General features: G+C 46.3%; 1 protein-coding gene across 6 annotated transcripts in view; it reads right to left on the reverse strand.

Annotated features, from left to right (window-relative positions):
* The window catches only part of ABCC10 (ATP binding cassette subfamily C member 10), a 39,741-nt gene that overhangs the window by 4,212 nt on the left and 8,259 nt on the right, over window positions 1-27,270 (reverse strand). For all 6 annotated transcript variants that reach the window (XM_077342985.1, XM_077342975.1, XM_077342988.1 and 3 more), the window contains 18 exons: window positions 25,799-27,167; window positions 23,965-24,192; window positions 21,337-21,493; window positions 20,463-20,602; window positions 20,253-20,332; window positions 19,177-19,348; window positions 18,062-18,160; window positions 17,663-17,852; window positions 15,587-15,664; window positions 12,892-13,074; window positions 8,665-8,797; window positions 7,794-7,977; window positions 6,060-6,403; window positions 5,741-5,910; window positions 2,878-3,038; window positions 1,820-2,073; window positions 727-872; window positions 272-369 (listed from right to left, as the gene is read on the reverse strand). In XM_077342985.1, coding sequence (XP_077199100.1) covers window positions 272-369; window positions 727-872; window positions 1,820-2,073; window positions 2,878-3,038; window positions 5,741-5,910; window positions 6,060-6,403; window positions 7,794-7,977; window positions 8,665-8,797; window positions 12,892-13,074; window positions 15,587-15,664; window positions 17,663-17,852; window positions 18,062-18,160; window positions 19,177-19,348; window positions 20,253-20,332; window positions 20,463-20,602; window positions 21,337-21,493; window positions 23,965-24,192; window positions 25,799-27,167 — 4,186 coding nt within the window. The remainder of the gene's footprint in view (window positions 1-271; window positions 370-726; window positions 873-1,819; window positions 2,074-2,877; window positions 3,039-5,740; window positions 5,911-6,059; window positions 6,404-7,793; window positions 7,978-8,664; window positions 8,798-12,891; window positions 13,075-15,586; window positions 15,665-17,662; window positions 17,853-18,061; window positions 18,161-19,176; window positions 19,349-20,252; window positions 20,333-20,462; window positions 20,603-21,336; window positions 21,494-23,964; window positions 24,193-25,798; window positions 27,168-27,270) is intronic.

Raw genomic sequence — 27,270 nt, forward strand, 5'->3', positions numbered from 1 at the left:
GTGTACAGTTTTGTAAGTCTTTGTCATGTCCCTTATAAATCATTCCTAAATCAAAATAATTCCAAATGCTTTCACCATTCTGCATATGGATGCGTTCCAACCCTTTTATGATGTTGCTTGCTGTTTTCTGCAGATTTCCCAGCTCAGTGATGTTCTTTGAGAAAGGGCAACCAAAATCTTGTCCTGAAGCAGAAATCTCCCCCAGCCGACAGGCAAAGCCTGGCCCCAAGCAAAGAGCCCGAGCAACCTAGTCTGAAACAACAGTACTCACCTTGGCCTGAGTCAGCAGTGCCCTTGCTAGACAAACCAGTTGCCTTTGTCCCACCGAGAGACTTTTCCCTCTTTCCCCCAGCTCACAATCTAATCCACCTGCACAAAGCAAGAGAGTGATGCTGCTTTTAGGGTAACCAAGTTAGCTATCCCAGTCAAGAGCCTGACAGGATTCAAAACTTACATCTGCTGATGGGACTTCAGCAAGAAACAAAGAGGCTGAAAGTCCTTTGCCCCCTTCCCAAACCTTTCACTGGTTTAAAACTTTGTTAACGAATCTTACGAGATTCTGTCAACATCGACAGCAGTTTCCACTGAGGCTCACCCCTCACCGTCTTTGTAGGAATTGGCAGATGTTCTTTGTGGTTTTCAAGCCCACCAACTCCTGAGTCGTCATGCTCATTTCCCCTCTGCAAGCTGGCTTCCTTTCCCTTCTCCTCAACAAAAGAGACTCACCCATCGCTGTAATCACTTCCTGCAGATGGCACTGCTCCAGAACTTGGTATAGGTCAGCGTCTGTGTATTGCCCCTGAGGATCCAAGTTCTCACGGATTGTCCCACTGAATAAGAACGGGTCTTGGGGGATGATGGCCAATCTAGATCTAAAAGACAGAATGGAGCAAGGCTTGCTAGGAAGAAACAGCTTGGGAGACAGCCTTGCCCAACCACATTACCGGCCTTCATTTCAAGCCGTAGCAGAAGTAGGCACCCAAGCAGAGTAACTGCAGAGTTTAACCCACCATGACTAAACTAAAGAATGGCTGAACAAGGACTATTACTAATCAGCCCTGTAACAATGGCATTTCACCAGAACCTGCTGAAAGAAAGAAAAGTAGAGCTGTTTTTTGGACCCCACTTTTTACTACCTGAAGGAATCTCAATGTGATTAACAATTGCCTACCCTTCCTCTCCACACAACAGACACCCTGTGAGGTAGGTGGGGCTGAGAGAGTTCTGAGAGAACCATGACTTCCCTGAGGTCACCCAGCTGGTTGCACATGGAGGAGGAACAGGGAACCAAACCCATTTCTCCAGATTAGAGGCCACCATTCTTAACCACTACACCAAACTGGTAAAAGAAGGATTTTCCACTGTAGGTGTGAAAGTTGGACAAAATGATAGGAATTAGACTACTTTGAAATGTGGTGTCGGGGGGCAGGGGAGTTTTATGGATACAGGGATCACCAAAAAAAATAAATAAATAAGGAAAGTTCCAGATCAAATGAAGCCTAAACTTTCTTAGAAGCTAAAATGACTCAACTGAGACTATTATACTTTGGTCACATTATAAGAAGACAGGAGTCACTGGAAAATACAACCATGCTAGGGAAAGTTGGAAGGCATCTGGGAAAGAGGAAGTGCCAACATGTGACGGACTGCCTTAATTAGGAAACCCACTACCCTCATTTGCAAGACCTTAAGCAAGGCTGTTAATGATAGAACACTTCAGAGGACATTAATTAATTCGTAGGGTCACCTTAAGTCAAAAGTAAGCTGACAGCACTTAACACTCCCTACCCCTTAAAAATCACTTGTTAAATCTACTGACCTTAGCTCCGTCAGGCTGACAGAACAGCTGTCAATATTGTCCAGAAGAATTTGTCCAGCTCTAAGCTCCACCATTCGGAAAAGAGCCAAGAAGAGTGTGGATTTGCCAGACCCAGTGCGCCCAACTATCCCTACTTTCTCTCCAGGATAGATAGTAAAAGTCACCCCATCCAGGGCATTGGGTAGCTCAGGCCGGTAGGCCAGTACAACCTGTTGAAACTCTATGTGACCCTGACTTGGCCAATCAGATGCCACCTTGAAAGAAGAAGAGATTAAGTGTGAGTGATTATACCTTCTACCTCCCCAACAGTTCCTTCTGCAGGCTGTTTTGATCTGGGCTTCTAGCATACAAGTGCAATGAAATGACATCTCACCCATTTTGTGTGTATTAATTGGACAGACTTGAAAGACAAATCTTTAATTTGCATTCAGCTGATAACAAGTTAACAAAAACAACCTTCCTGGGTAAGCAAAAAACTACCAAATCCATTTTTTTTGTAACTGCCAGCTTGTCACGTTACAAGGAGGACAGTTCATATTTAATGAAGGCTATATAATAAAGCAAGGAAGGGGGAGAAAAGCAGCTGCTTAGTTAGATCAGATTTGCTGCCAAGCCCTTTTCCAATCCTTTTTCAGTGGAAGGAGTTATTAGTTTATGTTTAACATTGAGACTCTGTTCTTCTAAGCAAGGGAAATAAATTCCTCTCAATCTTAGCCATGCACTGTATGAAATGGCAGAAGACAACAGTTATGAAGGCCACTTGGTTCTGCCATGAAAGGCCATCAAACCCACTGCTTTCCTGATGAAAACATTGTCACGATGGGAAGAGGCTCTCCCTTTGAAGAGACAACATTATGGATAAGCCCTGTCTCCAGTCCCCGTTGGGATGGGTTTTACATTCCCCAGGGTGCCCTTTTTCACTGAAGGAGAACTATAACTGGGGCAGATGATATAAATATCACTCTGAGCCCCTGAGACTGGTAGGCAGTCAATGACTAATCAGTAATCATTTGCTTGGGGACTGTGGGGAATGCAGAGTTTGTACAAAGAGAGCTTACCTGGAGCAGCCCCTCCTGAGGCTCTATGGGGATCTCTGTTGCATATTCCTCTGCCCGTTCCACACTCACCATCATGGTCTCTGTTTGTGTGAAGCTGGTGACGAGCCCAGACAGCAAGTCTGTGACTGACAGAGCATAGGAAAGGGCCAGGCCCACAAGACCTAGTATAAGGGACAAAAAAAGGACACCCACAAAAGCATCAGTGAGTGAAAGTATGAATTAGTTGAGACAATAAATGGTGCCTTGGATCATTTCCACAGTACAGGCTTACTTCATTTTAACATTGAGTTCAAGCCCATTTTGATGCTTTGGAAGTTGTTGTGTATGTGGCTTAGTGAAACTGCAGAGCGGGAACTATGATCCGAACATGGAGAAGTTGTAATTGCATTGGTCGGACTACAGGATCTGTCAAGTTACTGGTTTAAATGGTCCAATCAGTTTAAACCTGGGAAAGTCACATAGGGCCAATCCCAGGCTATGGTGGGAAGCCTGGATGGTCTATAAATTCAGGTAGTGGGCTGTTGAGTTCAGGTCTCTGCTGTGATCTTAAATAAAGAGCTGATGTTTCACTCCATGAGTGAATCTGCACCTTATTGAGCCCACTGTTTAACAGAAGTCATGATGGAAGTGATGTGCCACAATGGGGAGAAGAAGCAAGGAGCGAGTGGAGAGGGGGGTCAGACCCACTGCCCCTGTGACCCACACTTCCCAACACTTGCCTTCCTCCCACTCAGAACACAGAGCCCTCTTCGAGGAGTCCCGTGGTCACTTTACCTCCCGGCTGCTCGGTCTAGCGGCGTCTTAAGCCATGTCATGGACCCTCCAGCCAGCAATGATGGAATTGCCCACAAAGGAAGCTGAGACAGAGGATGAAGAAGGGGCAGCAACTTCAACTCCTGCTCATCAGCACCCGGCTCACCAGGAACACAAAGCAAGGCTTGTGATAAACTTGCAGCCTCTGAAAGGGAGAGCTCTTCAGAGTCTCCTCCCACAGTCCAATACTCTCAACAGAGGCTTAGAGTTGCTTTACAAGATAGACACCAACAACATGACTATGAAGCCAGCACTGCAGGGAAGACTCTGAAAGTGAGTAGTTCCAGAAGCATTTCCGTGCAGACTGCAAGCCTGCTATAAGGCTTGGCTGGAAAGGATGCTGTGTGGGAATAACTTGCGTCATTCCTGAGAGAACCTGCTCTCCCTCCTGGCTCCTGAATCTCCTGCCAACTCAGACTGGGAACCATGACCGTGACCTTGCTTTCTCCTTGCTGGCATATTGTTTACATGGCTCTGGGTTCCAGCTTGCTCTCTGGACTCTCCTGGCTCTGGTAACCCTCTGGCTTCTGATTCATGGCTTGTTAAAGAACCTTGCAGGGCCGTTCTGCGGGTGTAGTGGTTAGGAGCCAGCTTAGTGTAGTTGTTAGGAGCACCAACTTCTAATCTGGAGATCTGGATTCTGTTCCCTGCTCCCCCACATGCAGCCAGCTGGGTGACTCTGGGCTCGCCACAGCACTGAGAAAGCAGTTCTGACTGAGCAGTGATATCAGGGCTCTCTCAGCCTCACCCACCCCACAGGGTGTGAAGGGAAGGGAAGGCAAATGTAAGCTGCTTTGAGATTCCTTCTGGCAGAGAAAAGTGGCATAAAAGAACCAACTCTTCTCTTCTGCAAGAACTGTAGCTCCAGGCAGAATCTGTACTTAGCAGCTGTTACAACTCAAGGCATCTCTCCTGATCTAGCCCTGTGCTGCAGCAGGAGCACACCAGACCCCACCTGCCAGCACAAGCCACTCCAGGAAGTTCAGAGGGCGGGGAGTGCGGTGGCAGAGTGAACAAGGCTGGCTCGGCACAAAGCAGCTGCAGTCCATCAGATGGGGCCATCGCTCTTTGGTGCTATTTTCCCGCCTTGCCTCAGAGATCCTGCAAAGGCATCACTCAGCAGAAGCCCTCCTTCCCCTCCATGCTAACTCCCCTCTCCTTACACCTAGCCCTCCCCAAAGATCAAAAATTTCTTTCCCACGGTGCACTTAGTCGGAACCACTTTGGCTGCCTGGGAAAGGCAGGGGTAGAGTGGAGGGAGGAGGAAAACAAAGCATCTGACAGGCTGGCAGTATCCGCAGGCAGCAGCTGCCTGGTTTGGTGTGCCTTGAGGAGTTACGGCTCTGTGGGTGTGCAGCACGTGAGCCCTTGGGGAGGAAGGGAAGCGTGTATCCGTGTGTACGTGCACACACTGTCTCAGTCGCTAGAGGTGTTTTTTCTAGGCTGGCGGTGCAGCTGTTGCTCTTCCACCTATGTGGCTCTTGGTGCCTTTGCTGCCCTGGAGGCGCAGAATACAAGCAGGATCTCCGTGGTGGTCTTTGCCCACCCTTTTGAGCTTGTTCATAAGAATCCACATTGCTCAATTTCTTAGACTGCACCAAAAACGAAGTTCCCAAGGCAAAATAAGTTTATTTTAAAAATCTCTTTATCTTTGCTACCCTGGCCATGATGTTTTCACATAGATCTTACACGAGAATCTGATTCTCACTCTTTTGGATCATTAAGAGTGCCAATGCGGGGGTTTGCTGTACTGAGGAAATGGTGTCAGCTGGTTTTGATAGGACAAGGAGAAGTGACTGAAGAACCTGCCATTTCAGGCCCTCACCAGAACCACAGGCAAGTTTTTCAAAATCCTCTTTGGTATCTTAGAAACCAACTGGATGAGTTAACTTCCAGAGGTGTAATTTTAATGGGGAAGGGGCGCAGAACTGGGAGAGGTGGCAAACTACATTACCATGAGATGGAAGAAGACTGACGCCAGCAGAAGGACATAGCCAGAGGCATACATGATGAAGATGGCTTCTACAGAGTCCGGTATCAGATAGCTTACCTGGATTCCCCAGTTTCCTCTGATGCTGGATAATAGCAATCACTGCAATAGCTGTAACTACAGCAACTCCAATCATTTGAAGCCGAATGTCCAACCATTGCATGGCAGTGTTGCTGGCGAAACGGCAGCGCTGGTTGAGTTCCAGCTGTAGCTGATTTTCTGTCTCAAACCTAGACTGGATACAGTCTTGAGATTAGCATCAAAAACACTTCCTTCACAGTCGCTGCTGCCTATTTGGCCATTCATCACAAGGCCATATTTTCCAATCAGCACTTGCTGTGCACGTCTAGCCCTTCCCTGGCTGAAGAGCAAAACTCACCTGCTGGTGGCCCTAGTAGCCCGGATAGTGCTGAGGCCTGTCAAGGTTTCTGAGAAGTGAGTGTAGATAGGTGACAGAGTGAGACTGTAGAGGCGTTTCAGCTCCCGAGAGGTGCGCCGGTAGTAGCGTTGAATGGAGTAGTAAATACCGGCCAAGGGCAGGAGGACTAGGCCGATCCAAGGCAGCCCATAGGTGATCATCACAAACATACCAAGCAGCCCAAACATATTGGCCAGGAAGATGTTCAGAATGAAGGGAAGGCTGTCATCCACACAGTACAAGTCAGAGGAGAAGCGGTTAAGGATCCGGCCTGTGGGTGTACTGTCAAAGAAGGTCATTGTGGCCTGTCAATGAGGAATCAAGAACAATGAGAGTCAAAGTGCACCGTGGCACATGGATTAACTGCAGGTGATTTTACATATTAACTTTTGTTTTCCAGCACAGAGATTAAAGTACGCCAGATACAATAAGAATTTCAAAATGTGACAAGTTCACAAGAGTGTTTTCCATGGCACAGTCACTGAATAGAGAACCCTGTATATTATTAGGTTGTTGTTGTTGTTAGGTGCGAAGTCATGTCCGACCCATCGCGACCCCATGGACAATGATCCTCCAGGCCTTCCTGTCCTCTACCATTCCCCGGAGTCCATTTAAGTTTGCACCGACTGCTTCAGTGACTCCATCCAGCCACCTCATTCTCTGTCGGCCCCTTCTTCTTTTGCCCTCAATCTCTCCCAGCATTAGGCTCTTCTCCAGGGAGTCCTTCCTTCTCATTAGTGCCTAATATTATTAGGTACTCATTCCTTGTACTCAAAGCACAAATACTTGTACCTACTCATATGACAGTTGTTTACACCTTCGCAAAAGACTGAACCTTCATGGAAAATATAGAACATAAAAAATAATGAAAAATAACTAATAGAGCTAGCTACCTGCCTGAATCTATGTGCCTATCACGTGTATAATCTGGAAACATCACACCCTATTAGGCCTCTAGAACCAAAGCTGAGCAGGAAGGGCATAAAAATGTTTTAACTCTGGAGGGGTGTATGTCATGTGATTGTTGAACTATGGATGTGTCTTATTTTAACAAACAAAAAAAGATTTAAAAAGCTGCAACTTTTAAAAATCTCATGAAGAAGAGCTATTCGAAACAGACATTATAATACCTTTGGTTTCCTGCCCTGAGTATTCCAAAATGTGTTATGTCTTTGGATTCTTGCTTTAAGAGCTTCAAGGTGGCATGGTCCAGACGCTGGACATTTTTTTACCAAGGACTTTTTTTCTTTGTTTGCTGCTCAAACCATGTGATAGAGCAGTTTATTGTTATGCAGAGACTCAAGTCTTTTGTACAATTAATGTTGTTATATATATGGATTCTTGGATTGTACTGACAGTACACAGACATCGTTAATATATCACACTTGACACTCGTTGTGTGCATGATTTCCTCTTTGCTTTCCACCATTCTATGTAACAATACTGCAGCAATTTACCTTTGTTATCCAAGAGGCAATCCTACTTTCTAGGGAGGAGAAAAGTTATAGAAATAATTAACTACGAAGATTTCTTTTCAATAAGCCCTTTTCAGTAGCTTTCTCATACAATGGACTAGATGGCCTGTGTGACCCCTTCCAACTCTATGATTCTGTGATGCTGTAATAAGCCAGACTTGGATATGTTAAAAGACAAAGAAAGTCAGGGAGCCTCCAGACCTGCCTGACAGACACTTACCTTCATCACCCTCCCAAGCAGTCGATTGTGAATGACTGTAGCAGCCCGGATGGTGCCATAGGCAAAGAGGAAAGCCCGCAGGATAGTGAAGACAGAGTTTGCCCCAGCAATGCAGCCATACACAGTCAGGTAGAACTTCAAATCCAAAGAGTTGTTTGAAGGGACTGAGGCCAGGACTGGGGAACTGAGAGAAAGACAGGCCAGGCTAGTTAGAGTAGGCGGCTTGACGAACTCAAACTCCTACCCACCTTTTGGACTTCCAATGACACTCAAAAGTGGACATCCCCATACAAAGCCTCCAGGAAACATGGTCCTCTCGGCTGCCCTCCCACAGTGCGTTTTGTCAGTCCAGAAGACCAAGCAATGACCACTTCAGTCAGTGCAACACAGAAGCCTACATGCTCCACACATGCTTCCATCATCAGCAGACAATTCTTCCTCAGGGCAACACTTCCATTTTTCTTCCACTTCTTCCCCAAGGGACTTAAAATGGCCTGTTTGCAACCCAAAGCCTGCTGTTCTTTGGGCTGGCAGGAAAAAAAATCCCTCTCTCTTGTCAAGCAATGGCATGAAATCCTATGCCAGGGATTCCCAATTCAACAAGGTTCTCCTGAAATTCTGCTGCACCCAAGCCATTATATTCCAAATGACTCTCAATGATCCAGTCTTTGTTCAAGTGACACTTGGGAGAAACTTAGCCTAGTTTTCCTCTTGGTTTAGTGAGGAAGTTTAAGAAGCTACAGAAGACCTTTTATTAGATGTTTGTTTTGCCAGAAAGCATGCTTCCAATTCTCTCTCTGCAAAGCAACTCAATCTCCATCTGAAAAGTAAGTTCTTAAAGCCATCATGTAACACATATCCATACACTTACACAAGTCCCCCATGGGAGAAGAGCAACAGCTGCGAGGAAGGCAGACATGACAAACTCCTGATAGAGGCATTCTCTGCATGGGGTAGGCTAGAGATCCAGTTGGACAGCCACCAATCAGATACATTTCTGGAAGCTGCAGAAACGCACAGACATCAGAACAAAGGTTCACTTAGGACATATCCCCGCCCCGAGACTTCAGTGAGGGGTGGTATATAAGCTATTGAATAAAACTAGAATAATAAAACATCCATATAAATTAGGAAAATGGTCATGGAAAGCAATCTCTTTGAAAATTACTCAAAAAGGTTTTGGAATATCATAAGAAATGCTCCAGGGGCATCATAAAGACCACGGTCCATCTATAGAGCCTCAATTCCTGGAGCAGCCAGAATCAGGCAACCTCACAGTTGTCCCTCTAAAAATTCAAGTAGAAATCCAAATGGTACTTTACAACATTCCCAAAACTCACGCTGCCTTGGAGGCGCTGAGTAAAACCATCTATTTGATAACCACAAAAGAAAGCATGAATAATCTCTAAGAGGCAGCATCTTCAGATGGGAATCCAGAATTCTGAGCTTAGAAACCCAAACCCTGGAAGCAGGTAGGCAAACATACAGAAACTAGTAATCAAGCCCGCTGTACCTGAAATACAGCAGGCCGCCGGGAAGGGAGCAACGGCGAGGCGCGGCAAGGGAGGCATGGAGTGCCAGCGGCCTGACGTGTCGGAGGCGCTTTGCGCCTCTCGACGCATCAGGCCGCCAGCAAGGGAGCAACCGCGAGCCGTGCTGTGTGGTGTTAAGATATGCTTACTTTCATATAATGTATTTGATTCCCCTAGTCAATGAACTTGTTTAAAAACTAGGGGCAAAGCCCGTTGTATCCAAGAATACAACGGGTGCTAGAGCTTGGCAGTGGGAAGAGGAAGGGGAGGAGTTGTCCAGTCTGTAAGGGCATGGGGTTGAATGTTAAGGCCTACTGCACAGGGTTGTTGTGCAGATGAAACAGGAGACAAAAAAAAACAGTTTCCTCTGCAGAATAACGCTGTGCAGTGGCCTCAAACCTGCAGAGAGTTGCAAAGAAGAAAGACACATGGCTTGGCTGTGTCTAACCCCAGGCCAGAGCAGTATTTTAAGTGAGAAGGGGCTTTTCTGTGGCCTCCCTGTCAGTCAACTGTTTGGCAGAAGGGGAAAGTCCCCCCCCTCAAAAGGAAGGCCCTCAGGCTCCCCTGCGTTGCTCTTAGAAACGCCTCCCTCCCCTCAGTCAGGGGCTGTCAGAGGCTCCTTTGCAGCAGGCCTGAAGGGGGGAGGGGGAGAACTCTGCAGCCTCCTGCCAGCTCTGTCAGGGTTCTGAGGCAATTTACAGTTGGACATGGCAGTTAGTACAGCCTTGGGGCGAAAAGGGCTGGCACAGCCTCTGTTCTCATCCCCCTTGGCAGCCCTGCTGACCTCTCCCTGCGGTGGTCAGGGGCAGACAGGCAGCCATTTTTCCAGACTGCCCCTGGCTGGCTGGAATTTTGGTCTGTCCTGGTGAGGGGCCAATCGGAAGGCGCTTTGCGCCTTCCGATTGGCCCCTCTGCTTGTCAGTCCAGGGCCATGGGACCAATTGTTGCGCTTCCTCATCACGGACTGAGCCCAGCCCAACACCCCTTACTGTTTTATTAAGAGGGAAAAGATATGCCAGGAGCCATAAAAAGGATTCAGAGAGTAGAAACATGGATCTAATGGAAGTGCATGGTACAGCCCCCTTGATCCCTGCCCCCTTGATCCCTGCCCCCTTGATCCCTGTCCGTCTTGGCTCCTTAAGGGGAGGGATGGACGGATAGGTGAGCAGCTCAGGGATATTGTTAACTGCTCTCTCCAGTCGGGGGAGTTTCCTGAGGTGCTGAAGGAGGCGATGGTGTGCCCTCTCCTCAAGAAGCCATCCCTGGACCCACATGACCCTGCAAGCTACCGCCCAGTAGCGCATCTAGCGTTCCTGGGTAAGGTGGTGGAAAGGGCTGCGGTGGACCAGCTCCTAGCGTTCCTGGAAGATACTTCGGCACTCGATCCATACCAGTCTGGCTTCCGCCCTGGTCATGGGGTGGAGACTGTGTTGGTCTCCTTGTTGGATGACCTCCGTCGCCAGCTTGACCGAGGTGGCTCTGCTGTGCTAGTTCTTTTAGATCTGTCGGCCGCGTTTGACGTGGTCGATCACGAGCTGCTAGCGAGCCGCCTTGCCGGTACGGGGATAAGGGGTACAGCGTTACGCTGGATACGCTCCTTCCTCCAAAACCGGACACAGAGGGTAGCCGTGGGAGAGGAAGTATCGGGCCCTTACCGGCTCCCTTGTGGGGTCCCACAGGGCTCGGTGCTCTCTCCTACATTATTTAACATCTTTATGCACCCTCTGGCTCAACTGGTACGGAGCTATGGGCTGGGTTGCCACCAGTACGCTGATGACACCCAGCTCTTTCTCCTCATGGATGGCCACCCGGACTCCCCCCCAGATCCATTTGCCAGATGTTTGGAAGCCGTAGCTGGATGGCTCGAGCAGAGTCGCCTGAAACTCAACCCCTCCAAGACGGAGGTTCTGTGGTTGGGCCGTAGGGGGGCAGATCAGGAAGCGCGCTTACCCTTTCTGGCCGGGACGCAACTTAATATCGCATCTCAGGCCAGGAATTTAGGGGTGACCATCGATGCCTCACTAACACTCGAGGCACAGGTTAAACAGGTAGCTAGCCGGGCATTTTTCCATCTTCGCCAGGCTCGGCTACTAGCGCCCTATCTGTCCTCCGAACACCTGGCCACAGTGATCCATGCGATGGTCACCTCTAGACTAGATTTCTGTAACTCGCTCTACACCGGCCTGCCTCTGGGCTTGATCCGGAAACTGCAACTTGTCCAAAATGCGGCTGCTAGAGTCCTCACAGCTACACCATGGAGGGCTCACATCCAGCCAGTTCTGAGGCAGCTGCATTGGTTACCGATCGCCTTCCGGATCAGGTTCAAGGCTTTGGTTTTGACCTTCAAGGCCATCCGTGGTCTAGGCCCAGCATATATGAGGGACCGCCTTTTGCCCTATATCCCCCGCAGGGCTTTACGCTCTGCGGGGGCTAACCTACTGGTCGTTCCCGGCCCCAAGGAAGCCCGCCTGGCCTCGACTAGGGCCAGGGCCTTTTCGGTCCTGGCCCCAACCTGGTGGAATGAGCTCCCGGAAGAGCTGAGGGCCCTGCGGGAATTACCAGCCTTCCGCAGGGCCTGTAAGACGGAGCTCTTCCGCCAGGCTTATAACTGAGGCCGGGCGGAAAGAAGATCAGCCCCCCCCCTCACAAACTGGCAGTAGAGAGCGTCACCCCCCGCCATAGATAAGGATGCGGAAAGCAAATGAGTAGATCACGCCATCGCTGTTACAATTACTGTAAATCATTGGTTTTTATTGTCATTTTATGGTTTTAGGGGACGGGGTTATGTAAGCCGCCTCGAGCCTTCGGGGGGAGGCGGGGTATAAATATAAATATAAATATAAATATAAATATAAATATAAATATAAATATAAATATAAATATAAATATAAATATAAATATAAATATAAATATAATAATAATAATAATAATAATAATAATAATAATAATAATAATAATAATAATAATAATAATAAAAAGGTGCCATCTTACATAATGCACACTAGAATCCCTAGCTCTACTGGCCATTTTCTGTATTATTTATCATTTTTAAAAAATTAATGATGTCCATGTTCATTTGCTGCATTGATGGTTAAAATCTTGCTTTAAAAATACCACTGAAAATTCAGAATCTTAGAAATGCCGTTGATTTCATATTTTATTTCTTTGAGTTAAAACATTTAAAATGCTTTTCATATTTAAGGCGCTCTCTAAGCAGCTTACAAAGATGGAAATAAGCCATAGGTATAGAATACCATAAAGTTAAAGGTAAAGGTATCCCCTGTGCAAGCACCGGGTATGATAAACCAAACTATTGCCTGATCTTTGCCAGTTTGTGCCATCTCTTAGGTATGGCTTTTGGATTTTCCACCCCCACATTAGCATTTTTCTGTAAGTTGGATTCTCCTGCCAAGCTGGGTTTGTGGTGTGGCGATGTAGGCAGGGGCCTGCCTTTTGCTATTAGATATAATATGCTGTGTATACATACTGAGAAAAATTGTGAACAGTGCATAGAAAGGCAGAGAAAACAAGAAGAGATAAAAGTGAAAGCAATGACTAGTGTTTACCTTGCATCAGCAGCAGAGAGAGGAGGACAGCCAATGCTAGACAACTGCCCACAGCCAGCCAATATGCTCTGTAGACATGGAAAGCCACTGCCCCTTCTTTCTTCTCTTCATCCTGTTTGAGAAAGCAGTTTGGTTGCTTTTCTTCAGGCTCTACATCCTCCTCTTTGATGTATTCTGTAGGACCTTTGAAAATAGAAAAAGAAAGGCAGGTCGCGGGATGTAAGCAGAGCTCCTATAGCATCTGAGCAATCCCTTGGTTTCTAGAACAGTCCAAGCTGAGGGCATCCCTTAGTGCAGTGGTTGTCAGCCTTGGGGTCGGGACCCCAAGTGGGGTCAATCGACCCATTCCTGGGGGTTGCGGGAGCGTTGGCCACCACTGCGGCAGCACCATAGTGCTGGCCTCCTCTGTGCTGCGTATGTAGGAAAGGGAACACTGGGCTGGGAAGAAGTGCGGTGGTGGCAGCGGCACAGGCACAAAGGCACTGGCCTGCGCTGCTGTCAGGCATGGAGGGGGAGGAAGGCTGGAGGGGGAGAAGGGGCCAGTCCGGGGGATGGCAGGTGGGGCACAGGTGCCGGGGAGGGGAGGAGGCAGTGCTGCTCCTCTGGATGCTCAGCTAGCCTCGCACACCCAGGGGACCCCTCCCTTCATGCCAAGAGGTCTATAGCCTTACTCCATCCCTTGCACACCGGTGGCTCAGAGGCAAGCATTCATGGCAAACAGCGATTCTCCTGAATGGCCAGAAGGGAGCTGTGCAGCTGCTCCAAAACCCCAGAGTGGATGCCACAGACCCCATGGGAATGGGCCAGGGACCCATGGTGAATTGGGGAGGGTGTGCCCGGGTGTCCTGCAATCTAAAATGTTTGTATTTTCCAGGGCAGCCAGACAGGGATGAGGGGGCAAAGGCAGCATGTTGAAGCCTTTAAGCCGGATCCCCTTTACCTTGTTTTACCTGATAAGGCGCCACCGGGGCTTTAATCTGCGGGATTGGGCAGAAGATGCGGTCATTGCGAGAGGAAGTCAACCCTTGGGGGCTTGGCTGATCATTCGGTTATTCTGATTCTGGGCAATGAAGCTGCTTGCTTGAATGGCAGCTGGGTCTCTCCCTCCCCTGCTCTACATACTGTTTTTTTATTAATCACTGTGCTTTAATTATGTTCAATTTGTAACAATGAAAATACATCCTTCACATCAGATATTTACATTACGATTCATGACAGTAGCAAAATTACAATTATGAAGTAGCAATGAAAATAATTTTATGGTTGGGGTCCTCTCCACATGAGGAGCTGTATTAAGGGGTCACAGGATTAGGAAGGTTGAGAACCACTGCCTTAGTGTCAAAGCAAACAAGTTGTCTAGAACAGTGATACAAATCTGTAGGGATACATCTGGATACCATTCCTTCCCTCCCAGTGCCTCCTACTTTAGGAATGTGACTGGCTTTCCTCTAAAAACATAAAGTATCAACTATCTACTTCTAAATTAGTTGCTACTAATCACAGACCGAGCCTCTTGTGGCGCAGGGTGGTAAGGCAGCCGACATGCTGTCTGAAGCTCTGTCCATGAGGCTGGGAGTTCGATCTCAGCAGCCGGCTCAAGGTTGACTCAGCCTTCCATCCTTCCGAGGTCGGTAAAATGAGTACCCAGCTTGCTTGCTGGGGGGTAAACGGTAATGACTGGGGAAGGCACTGGCAAACCACCCCGTATTGAGTCTGCCAAGAAAACGCTAGAGGGCATCACCCCAAGGGTCAGACATGACTCAGTGCTTGCACAGGGGATACCTTTACCTTTAATCACCGACCATTCTAGACAAACTTTCTTTTAGTGCAAATAATTGTACCATTATATTGCAAATCCAGGCATATGTTGTCAAGGTTGTACTTCTGTTGCAGTTCCGTGGAGTTTTCAGCAGTATTCAAGTCATAACATTTTGCTGCTGGGAAGATGTATTTCCCTCTCCCCTAGCAGCACATGAATTATTCTGTGTTTATGGAATGCATCTGTCATGATTTCAGGGGCATCTATTGGTGATGCTGATAATATCACTGCTGTCCAGTAAAAGTCCAAGCACCCACCCTGATCTGCAACATCCATGCCATTTTGTGATTAGTTATACTGAAAAGGGGAAAAGAGTGACAAAGCCCTGCAAAACTACCCTTCCCCCTAGCAATGTCATCTCTTTATTTTATGAATCTGCTAGTTACAGGGAAAAACTGAGAACTGCAATGTTCTTAATGATACAATTGGACCAAATGAAGCTACTGGACGAAAGCCAAAAGAATGCTCATTCAATGATATGATTGGATGCAAAACAACAGTCCAAAGCTGTTTGATGCATGTAATAGGAACATTATGGAACGTGATAAATATGCATCAAGATAAGCATAAAGTGGTAAAATGAGAAATGGAACGTTTAAGTATTGCAATCTTGGGAGTGAGTCAACTAATGTGTACTGGATTTTCAGTCAGAAGTGACATTTTCAGTCAGAAAATGACAGTGTTTTCCCCTGGGGAATGACAGAAGTTGCTCTAAAAGCCAGGCGAGATGTAGCACGGGCAGTCCGGGGCTATAATGCAAAGTCTGACCTAATAATATCAATCAGACCTCATGGAAAGCCTATCAATATAGCCATCATTTATGCCCAACTACAGATGCTGATGGGGAAAAACTTCTGAAGGCACTGTGATACTGACTTTTGTCTTTCTTTCTCTTGTCCATCTCTATAAGCTTAGGAGCAGCTTCCACCAGTGGCAGAACCTCAGCTGGGGTTCCTAGGGGGAAAAAAGAACATAACTTTACATTTTGCAGGTATATTAGGAAATTATGTCAGCTGCAATGCTGGATCACCTACTGGAGGCTCCAGGTTCTTGGCTGCATTGAGATTAAATTTTTGAGTGGAAGATATAACTTTTCTGTATTCTCCTTCCATTACAGCCTGCTATCCAAAATGATACTCCTGGAGAGCTTAGTGGGCCATAGTAGGAGAGGGAAGGCAGGAATGGGCCATTTCGCACGGCTTCAAAATAGCACAATGGTTGCTAATTGGAAACGCTACTAATTTGCCATAACCCACGACGTCGTAGACAATCTGCAACAATCCTGAAACCGACCCGCAAAAAGCGCTTCGTTGTAGCGCTTTCGGGGGAATCCAGAAAAGTGGATTCACCCTCCGGATAGCGATACACTCCTGCAACCAATCTGCAACAGTAGCGCTAAAGACCTGTGCGTTACCATTGTTGCTGGTTCTTCAAAGTCCCTCCCCCTGGCTCTCTCCTCCAAACTTCCGGGGAAGCGATCGCCATTTTTTTTTCTCCGAGCGAGCGGGGATAAACGCACCAGCGAGCCTCTTTCTGTTTAGAGGCTTCCCTGGCTTCAGTCCTTCACCTTTAGTCACTAAGCACAAACCACATAAAAGCCCGTTTGCTGAAATAAAGTCCCTTTATTTTTTACACATAAATTCAGCCGAAAATCGGGCCCGTGAGAGGGGGGGGGGATTTTTTTTTTATCACTCGAGGCAGCGTGCAAACGATCATACAATCAAACGACAGCTCACGTTAGGCAGCTGGATGGGTCTCTCCGTAGCAACGAATCTACCTAGATTAGTTGCTATGGGTCGGTTTTTTTTTAAAAAAAACCTTTCTTAAAGGGAAAGGGGCTGTTTGGGAGCATGCTAACGGCTGCCCATTGGCTGCTTGACGGCCAGGGGCGGAACGAGCTTGGCAATAGCGCTTCCTTTCTAGCGATTTCTGCCGAGACCGGAAGCCTGTGGGAAACGCTAAAAAACGCAACTGATTCCACTACAAAGGCAGGTATGCATAACGACGAATTCCACTATTTTAAATGGCAAACAATTTGCAACAAAGATCCCCATGCGAAAAGGCCCATTGTTCTGATCCATTGATTAAAGTGCCTCTGTTAAAGGAAACCAACATTTGGGTCCAGCTCAGTGGCATTATTTCTTTGATTACTGCTCCAGACTGTAAAATCTTTGTTCAATACTTGTCCATTCTCAGTCCATGAATATCTATTTGGAATCTTCCTCTGCTTTATCTGTGCAGAAATTTCTTTGGTTTGTTCATCTGCATCATTCTGATTCCTCTCCTGTCTCTTATGTAACACTTCCTGATTCAATCAGATTGCTTGAAATCTTATTTTCTAAGGTTCCATCTGAAGGTTCCATATTATATTTCTATCTGATCACAATAGGACTCCAAGTGGCAACAATTAAAAAATGATACCAATAAGAAAAACATCAAGTTGGCTAATCATAATCTCTTCAAAACTGTAATATAACCACATGAAGAGGTTCATTGCCATTGCAGAGACTACTCAGAATAACTCACTTCTAGGCTGTTCTAACTTCTCAGTTGATACCATAATATAGTACCTACCTTAGGCTTTCTTAACCAGGGTTTTGTGAAATCTTGGGGTTTCTTGAAGACCCTGTAAGGGTTTCTTTAATGGGTGGGAGTTAATTTTTTAATATATTTTTAAAATCTGTTAAACATTTATTGGGTGATATGACCATATATGGTCATGTAAGTGACAAATGAACAATTATGGGCCTGGAGGGAGTGGGAAGGGGAGGGGCCCTGGGTGGGCATGTCCACAGCTATGCTTCCCAACCTTATTCTGTATGACTGTGCCACTTCTGGGGTTTCTTGGAGCCTGAAAACAGCTTTACCCTCTGAATAAGTCCCACTCTAAATGGCAAGCCAGAATCCAAACCTGGGGGAAGAGGTAAATGGAAGGCACCAACCAAGCCATACCTGCCTTGAGTATTCTCCCACTGTCCATCAGCAACATAACATCAGCATTTTCTAAAAACTCCGTTCTGTGAGTGCAAAGAATCCTAGTCTTGTTTCTAAGAATTCCTAGAATGCACTTCTGCATAAGGTGATTGGCTACATCTGCATCGACAGCTGCCAGTGGGTCATCAAGAAGGTATATGTCCTTTTCCTAAAGAAAACCATTATACAGATGTAGCCAGTACTGCCAAAGATGGGAAGAAATTAACAGAAAAACGTCCCTTTTCTTTCCAGCTCTAATTGTTCTCAAGAGCTGGACCCAATGACTTTTCAGGAAGACCCTTGGAGGAGGTCTTCTGATCTTTCAGTTTCATTTCAGTATTTTGTCTTCTTCTCCTGCTCATCCAGTTATTTATTTACCTGGTACACAGCTCTGGCAAGTGCAATTCGTGCTTTCTGTCCACCGCTGAGAGTCACACCACTCTCACCTACCTCTGTCTGATCGCCTGCAGGTAAGATCTAAAAGTTAAATGGACAAAAAAAATTATTGCAAGTGTTTCATTCTGTCTTAATGTCTTCTTAATAAGAACTTTGTTTGTACACAGTGTACCCTATCCAGAACTGCACAGAAACAAGAGATGGGGAAATGGGAACCAGGGCTCCCAAGCGTTCCCCAATTGTCATGCCAGTCACCATGGACACTACTAAATGTCTGCCAAGAAGGACTACGCATTGTCCATCATTGCTAAGAGTCAGAACATGCACTAGTTCTGGATTTTTTCCAAATCCATGAAAGGGAGGGAAACAAACATCACCCCACTGAGTAGCAGTTGGAGGCACTATTGTCACAGTGCTTAGGTGGGGAATGTGAGATGATGACTGGTCACAAGATAATGCTATAAGCTTGAACCAAAAAGAGTTTTTGCCCCCAACTTTGCTTAAGTTTTAGTCCTAAAGCAGAATGAACAGACTGCAAAAGAGGTGTCTCTCCCTCATAAATCACAATCCCCACCAACAATACAATAGTGTGGTTAATAATAAGGCCTCGCCAAAAGAAAGTTATCTGTGCTTAAAGCCTCCATCTGTCAGTGAGGCAGGTTACTCGATGTAAACAGGGTCTTAAACACAATGGGTTTTCTTAGCGAACCAAGGACAAATTGATCTATACAGGGTGGGTGAGGACCACTCCTAACTGTAGAAGATGCACCTGCCTTGATTACTATGTTTACTGTACTCTGCAGGGGCCATGGCTTAGTCATACAACACATGCTTTGCATGTAGAATGTCCCATGTTCAATCCTGGCATCTTCAGTTAAAAAGATCAGGTAAGCAGATGATGTGAAAACCTCAATCTGAGACTCTGGAGAACTGTTCCCCCTCAGAATAGACAACACTGGCCTTGACAGACCAGCAATGGATTCAGTATAAGGCAGCTTCAGGAGTTCTTGTGCTCCTTTCCTACAGTCAGGAGTGGTCCCCCTCAACTACACTGTGTGTATTCACTGAAAATAATATTTTCATTGTAGGGCTCTTACATTCAAGTCATCAGACAGAGCACAGGCTTCCACTACTTCTTGGTAAAATCTGGCATCGTATTCTTTCCCAAAGAGAATGTTTTCACGGATGCTAGTAAACTGGATCCAGGGCTCCTGTGTGGCTAAGCCAAATCCTCTTTCCAGATCCCCAATGTATACCAGCTCACCTTGACTGCATGAATCCAGTAGACAAGCATCAGGAGATGGACCCACCAAAAAAAAAAGTGAATTTATTTATTCAGAGTATACTTGGGAAATCAAACCTAACCAGTACTGAAGTTATACAAAGGCTGGTGCTGAACTTCCATGTCACAAGTCACACTATCTGACCAAGCATTCATGTCTCTAAACCTCACCAACGTGGAGAAAAGAACATTCTGTAAATACCTGGAAGGACTGGAGTGGATCCTATCTCTACCCCATCACTCCACTGAGCAATGATTGAATGTTCCTCCAGTCTCACAATCCTTTTTCCTCCCACAAGTGATTTAAGTTGGAGGAAAGGTCCCGTAGGCTGGAGAAAAGCTCCTTGAATGATAGCTGGACCCACCTTACTACCTTACCACTTATTTATAAGTCATCCCCCAAAAAAGCTCGGGAGGCTCATATGTGCCTCTATTTTATCTTCATAATTACTCTGTGAGGTAAGTTAGGCTGAGAGAAAGTGACTGGCCAAGAGTCATCCAATGCACATTATGGTTAAATAGTTTTGAAGTAAAGTTGCCAAAAGCCTGGAGAGAAAAAAGTGCCCCTGTAACAGAGGCTCAATGGGATATTATTGACCAGATGTTGTTCACCTCCATGCCAGAAGAGCTTCACCTGCCTATTTCTACATATTAAGCCTATATTAAAGTGACAAGATATATTTTCTCTCTAGGCAGCTGGCAATCCGAATTTGAACCCAGGTCTTCCTGGCCCTAATCCAAAACAGAAGCCACCATACAATACTGGCTCTCTGCTCTTCTTCATCCCTAGCAATAAAGACAGGTTCCAAGGATGAAATCTGGTGAACCCTAATTAAAATTAGACCTAAAATCTAGCCAATGGAATCATGAGAAAAAAGAGGTGTTATTTACCTGCTGAGTTCTCCAGTGATAGCTGCAAGCAAAGTGCTCTTCCCACATCCAACCTTCCCAGCAACTCCCACGAGCTGGCCCTGTGGAATGGAAGAAGGACCAGCACCTTCACTGTTGAATCCTGAGTTTTACTATTCATTCAGAATCTTTCTCTCCTCACAACTTTCTACGTGAAGTGACTTGGTTAACGATTTCCCCCATACTGCTCACCTTTGCCACTGTAAGATTCTCAATGAAGAGTTGCAAACTTCCTCTCGGCCCATGTTGTTCAGCACCATCCTTGCTTGATGGTGACCATGAAAAGGTGGAATGGTGCATTTCTAGGGCAGAAGATGGGTCAGAAGGGCCAGCTGCAAAGGAAGATAAAGGTGGCAGAGCTACCGTTAAGCTCGCCAAAGGCCAAGGAGTGCATTTGGGATTTGTGAGTGGTACATCATGCTTCTTGGGTCAATCAGACAGATCCAACAGTAGTCTCCAAAAACAGGCTATGCAGATGGCACTGAGTTCAAGCTCATCTCAGCTACAGTACAAAGAACAATTTTGTAGTCATTTCAACCTTCTATTCCCCTCAGCTGGGGTCAATAAGCTCAGGTTTTACGAACACTTAGGAGTAATGCCCACAGCAATCCTGTGGCTCTGTCTCTCAAAGGTGAACACAACAAAAAAGAACAGTTGAGAGAGATGAGAATGGTGAAGTAAAAGATGGAGAACAGAGAGCTGCCATCCCAGGCAAAGTGAGCAGAAGGCCCTGCTGCCAAGGTGGCTGTCTACAAACCTAGGACTTGTATTTATGTGGTATAGTTAAGTGCCACACTCTCCAAAGCATCTTTGGGGTAGTTTCCATGTAATGTCAAGCCAAAAATACAGAACATTAAACCAAAGCCACAATAAGGCAGCACTAAAATGACTTAAAATGCTGTTTAATGAAATTGTAAGAATTGCAGTTAAATATCATAAAGCAACATTTTTAAAAGGCACAACAAGACAGAGCACCCTGTTGCTGTTTTCACAGCTCAGATTTATGAACTCAGAATAGTTCTGTCCCTATTCTGCCTATCCATTCTGTTTCCTATGACTCCCATACCTCTGCTGTAGTAAGCATCCAAATCCTGGTCACTGAGCTCAAGGAAATGCTGAATTCGATCCAGAGACACTTTGGCTTCCAAGATCCCATTCAGCACCCAGGGGAAATTATTGAGAGGAAGAATGAGCATCCCAACAAGTGCCAAGGCTGTGAAGACCTGTGGTTGAGGCAGAAGGACTCGTGGGAGTTGGCACAGAAATTTCAAGCTAATAGACAAAGCAGCATTTTAGCACAAAGAAGATCTTAACTGGAGATAGTCTTAAAGGTGAGGCCAGCATTTGTGACTTGAAACAGCCAGCACAAATCTTTCAATACAGGGATGATCCACCCCAGCTCTTAAAGGGCGCCCGTACAGAGTGCATTGCAATGAACCTAACCTGGATTTGATCAGAGCATGGATAACCGCAACCAGACCACACTACTTCACAGAATAGTAGTAGCTAGATTATCAGCTGCAGCTGATTAGAACATGCAATGTGTTGTGGAGGTAACCTGAGCTTCCAACTACAGTCAGGATCCAGCAGCAGTCTATTCTTCTGGGGCAACACAGTCCCCTACAGCATTTGAAGTGGCCCAGGTTTGAGAGCTGGTGTGCGGACAGACAGTTGTGCCCCTTTTTGCCCCAGATTGGCCACATCAGGTACCTGACTCTCCTAGAGCTCTCGGCAGGGCAGAGGATTCCCTTCCCCTGCAGTCCGGACCTTCTGCCCTTCCTCTCTCCACCGGTGTTCAACCTGGGGAGGCTCCAATTAGTATGAGTTCCTACTCCCATGAGGTGAAGGAAGTTCTGTTACATTCAAGACGAGCCTCTACTAGGTATTCCTATAATTTGAAGTGGTCCAGGTTTGAGACCTGGTGTGCGGACAGACAGTTGTGCCCCTTTTCCTGTACACTTCCACAGGTGTTTGATTATCTTTTAAGCCTTTCAAAGGATGGTTTGCTAGTTTCATCCATCCAAACTCACCTGGCAGCCTTGTCTGCATTTCATGAGGAGGTTCAGGGTAGATCCCTGTTCTCTCATAAGTTTTCCCAGCATTTTGTCAAGGGATTAACAAATCTGTTTCCCCCGTCTCCTAAAATTACCCCTCAGTGGTCCCTTTCATTGGTTCTGGCAGCTCTGATGCGCCCTCCCTTTGAGCCTTTGGGGACAGTTCCTTTGGGTCTGCTCTCCATGAAAACAGTGTTCTTACTTGCCATTACTTCAGCAAGGCGAGTGAGTGAGGTTGGTGCACTTGGGTAGACCCCCCTTTTTGCAAATTTTTCCTACCGCCCCTTTCAAAGCCCATTTTTAAAATGGGCTTTGATACTAGTAATACTATCATTCAGTGGGACCCACTACATCTGATGGGTAGTAGATTCAGGGCAGACAAAAAGAAGTACAGCTTTATTCGGTGGGTGGAATTCATTGTCAGTGGATGTAGTGAGAAGTGTAGGTGAGCGTAAAAGGAAACAGATAGAGAGGATACCAGTCATGATGACTAAATGGAACCACTACATTCAGAGGCAGTAAACTTCTGAAGACTAGTACTCTGTATCTATTGGAGGGAGGCAGCTATGGTCCCCATGTCTTTTGTATTGAGGCCAGGTTGTTATCCAGATCAAATGGATTTCTGGTCTGATCCAGAAAGGCTTACGGCTCCAGAAGCATTTGAAATAAATACAGATAGCTCTATAGAATGATATGCTGTTAGTCCTCTTTTCCAAAAAATATGCACCTTTCATAGCAAGGATACCCCAATTATGTGTTCAGAACAATGCAAAGTATTTCATACATAGATTCCTTTCCAGAGTAGAGTATACTATTGGCTATGGAGTCAACGAACAAGAAAGTGGGTGGGACTAGAGCAAAATAGGGACCTGGCGCCAAATGAAATGATGTAGAAGGATAGTTAGTCATGTAGGGCAGTGGTGGGCGCTGGCAGGAGGTGCGGGTGCAAATGCAAAGGGGGGAAGTGCGAGCACCAAAGGGCAGATGCTGCAACTCTGTGCCTGTGCATTGGTGCCCGCGCCTCCTCCCCCTCAGTGCGGCACTCACCAGTGTGTGCAAATGCACAGGCGCGGAGCACCGGCACCCACTGGCATGCCGGTACCGAGGGCCTCACGGCCTGGGTGTTGGAGAACATGGGTGTAGGGCATAGAGGTGTTAATTTCCGGCTTCTGAAATCCTACTGTTTCTTAGAATATGAATAAGAGCAGATAAACTGAGAATGAGAATATGTCAGAATCACAAGAGCTAGAAATGTCTTTTATATGCAAAGGAGAAATCTTATATTTCGAGATGGTCAGATTTTGTCCTATATATCATATTGCATACCTGGAGAATGAAGCCATGCTTACGCTCAAGCTAGCCACTAGACTAATTTTTTGTAGCAGCTGCATTCAATTTCTTGTGGCAGCTGCATCCACCATATGAGTTAAGTGATGGGTTTCACTGTTTGAGAGAAAAGAATCCTTTCAAAAAATTATTTTGCTTGTTTGGAATGACTGTACACTCTGAAATACAAGGGCATTTCAAAAAGTAACCACAATTTCCAAAATATCATACTGGAAGCCATTTTTCAAATGCTTTCTGAAGTATCTTAAGGTGCAACCAAAGTAGAAGTGTCTGGGAACAGCCACATCTCCTACCTTGGTAGCAGAGAGCTGGTGTCCCAGCAGAACGTATGTGATGAAGATGAGAATGGAGACAACCACAGGTAGTGCTGCCCAGAGGTAAACACACACAGCATCCAAGTACTTGATAGCACGCAGGCTCTTCAGCTCTTTGCCTCGGCAACCATGCACTCTAGTCCCAAAATGCTTCTCCCAGGTATAAAACTTGATCACTCGCATGCCACACAAGAACTCTGTCATCAACTGTGAACAGAAGGTACAACATAAGAGACAAAGGCGTCTTTCTCTTAACATAAACTCCAAAGTTGTCAGCCTATAGATTACATGCTAGAGAGAGAAATTACGTACCCTTCTTGTATGATGCCATATAAGTGTGCACAACAATGTCTGGTACATTTCTATTAAATTGCTGTAGCCACAGGTCCTCGCCCAGGAGCTCCCAAATCGATGGTATTCAAATTCTCCAAAGAATCCAGCTAGGTTTTCAAACAGACCATGCTCGTATCCTAGCAAAACTGGGACCCTCAGTCCCTTGCACTCTGCGAATACTTAACTGGACCCTTGCGCTCTATAGGTACTAATTTGTTGGTGGTGTCTGGCTCTTGAGAGGTTCGCCTAGCCCTAGCCCTGACCTGGTGGAATGAGCTTCCAGAGGAGCTGAGGACCCTGTAGGAACTGTTGTGGTTCCACAGGACCTGTAAGATGGAGCTCTTCCACCAGGTCTTCATTTGAGGCCAAGGCATGGAAGATGTGAGGGGGCCCCTCTAAACCAGACAGTTACCGGATTGATGGTACCCCTGGATTCTGCCCTGAGGCACTAGATGGGGATTGCTGGACAATAGCGTGAGGAGGTTGGGGCTCATTTTTCTTGCTGCCAGATTTTTAATTTTGTAATGGGGAGTATGGACGGTTTCAACTTTATATGTCAGGTTTTATTTTTTCTGTAAGCCGCCCTGAGCTGGCTTGCCGTGAGCAGTGGGGAATAAATCTAACAAATAAATAATTTTTAAAAATTAGATGTTGGGGCAAGTGAGAAGTTGGAGGTCTAGCGGTGAGAGTCCATAGCTGATTCCAGGCTTACAAGGAGGTGATTGGATACAGGCAAGGGTGATTGGATGCAGTCCAGAGCACTCATGCCTGATGGTTTAGTGTGCTATGTCTCTTGTAGAAGGCTATAAGGACCACCTGTTCCTCTACATCGCCCAGAGGGCATTCATGTTGAGCAACAAAATATCTGCTTGGGGTCCCCAGCCTTAAAGATGTAAAACTGGTCTGAACTAGGGCGAAGACTTTTTTGGCCCTGGTCTTTACAGAATTCTCTACCTAGTGAGACCAGGGCCTTGTGGGATTTAAAACAGTTCCACAGGGCCTGTAAGACTGAGCTGTTCTGCCAGGCCTACTGCTGAGGCCAGGAAAATGACTTCTGACATGCTGGCCTTCCTACCTGTGAATCCATCCAATCCACTAAGCACCGGTTGGCCTCCCTCTGTAAATGTACATATTGAGAAGAATACGGAGCTTTTAAATTGTTTTTAAAACCCAATTTGCCTGATTAATACTATTTATTATAAATGTAATTTTTATTGGACTGCTTTTAAACTTCTTGTGAGCTGCCCTGAGCCTGTCAGGGAAGGGCAGCATACAGAAATAATTATTATAGGCCTGTTTTTGTTTCTGTTGTGCAGTATTGTGTTGGTTGACCAGTACTACTACCTCATTACAAAGAGGCAAATCACACAGACTCCATTACATGAGTTTCTCACAAATACCTAAAAAACTCAACATAGCTATTCCAGGAAAAATCAACAGCAAGGCACAGCAGTGAGCTTTGGAAATGCCCCAGCCTTACCTTGACACGTGTGTCCTTGTGCTTCAACATCTCCTTGTTGTTCTCCATGATCCGATTTGCAACAACTTTGTTAATGGGAACAAGCAGCAGAGCCAGAGCCAGCCCTCCCAAAAAGGCTACGCCTACCTGCTGGTACAGGAGGTAGAGAGTGATGGCAAACTGGAAAGGAAGACTCCACAGCTCATGGAAACTGAGGCAGAAATTGACCAAGCGATCAGTGTCAGTGCTCATAAAGTTGACAATCTCCCCCGTGGTGAAGCTAGCCAGGCTACTGCCACTCACCCTGATCGCTTTCTGGTAGATAGCAGAGATAGCGGCTGTGCGCACCATCAGCATCACTTTGTTTACCTCATAACTGAACTGATTCCTCATGATGGCACCCAGGAATGAACCAGCAAAGAGTCCGAGTGCATATAGCACCCCATGGCTAAGAGGTTCTTGGCGCGATTCCATAAAACTCACCAGCAGGTTTAGGAGCAGGGGACCCGAGAATCCCAGCAGACTGCCGGCCAGCTTGAGAAGGCCTAAAGAATAATAGCGCAGCCCAAATGCTGCATGCAGGACTGACTGGAGACTCACATGCTTTTGAATATTATGATGATGCTCTGGAGAAGGGAATCCACAGCTTTCGGCAAATAATCGGTTCGTGGAGGATGTAGTCTCTTCAGCATCTTGTTTGAAAGCTGCCTTTTTCTGCCAGCAAGAGTAGAAGCATTCACAGACTCTGACAGCCTGGAGCTGTCGAGGTAGCTGAAAGATTTCCTGAGGCCGATTTAACATCCATTGATAGCCACGCTTCATAAGAGGATTCATCCAAGCATAGGAGAAACGGGAGAGCCAGCTCTCCCCATCCTCTGCCACTCCTTGCCATGTGGGTACAGAAATCCCTGAGTCTGTCGTAAGAGGCTCATGTTGCCAAGAATCATTGATACAGATAAAGTCACGCCGACTAGAAATGGGTATAATGTATCCAATTATGTAGAAAACCAGTGTGGTCAACTGCAGGCAGAGGATGGACACTCTGAAGACAGTGCTAGGCTGGAGGTACTCAACACCCATCTCAGTCTGGCAGCGCCACACTAGAGTGATAATGAGGGAGGGAATCGGAAACAAGGCAAGAATCAGTAGTGTTGCAGGGCCGCGACTGAAACTATGTGGAGATTTGTGGAGAGCAAGTAGTGCCTGGCTATGAGTAAGCCACGCCAGTGCGGCTATGCCACTTGCCAGTACTTCTAGGTACAAGGAATCCAGTTCTCGTTGCCATAGGACTACTGGAATGATGTCAAGGATAGATAAGCCAGCAAGAATAAAAGAAGCACCAATCCTGCATCTCCAACCAGGTCTGCGAACATTCCCAGAATCCAAAGACCTAGTAAAGACAGAACAGCATGCTTTAGAGTCATCCCTCCTCCTGATATCCTTTCACCAGTTATTCTTGCAAATAGAAAAAAGTATTGTAGGGAAAGTATCTT

This window comes from Paroedura picta, chromosome 1 (assembly GCF_049243985.1).
Source record: "Paroedura picta isolate Pp20150507F chromosome 1, Ppicta_v3.0, whole genome shotgun sequence".
Classification (NCBI taxonomy): domain Eukaryota; kingdom Metazoa; phylum Chordata; class Lepidosauria; order Squamata; family Gekkonidae; genus Paroedura; species Paroedura picta.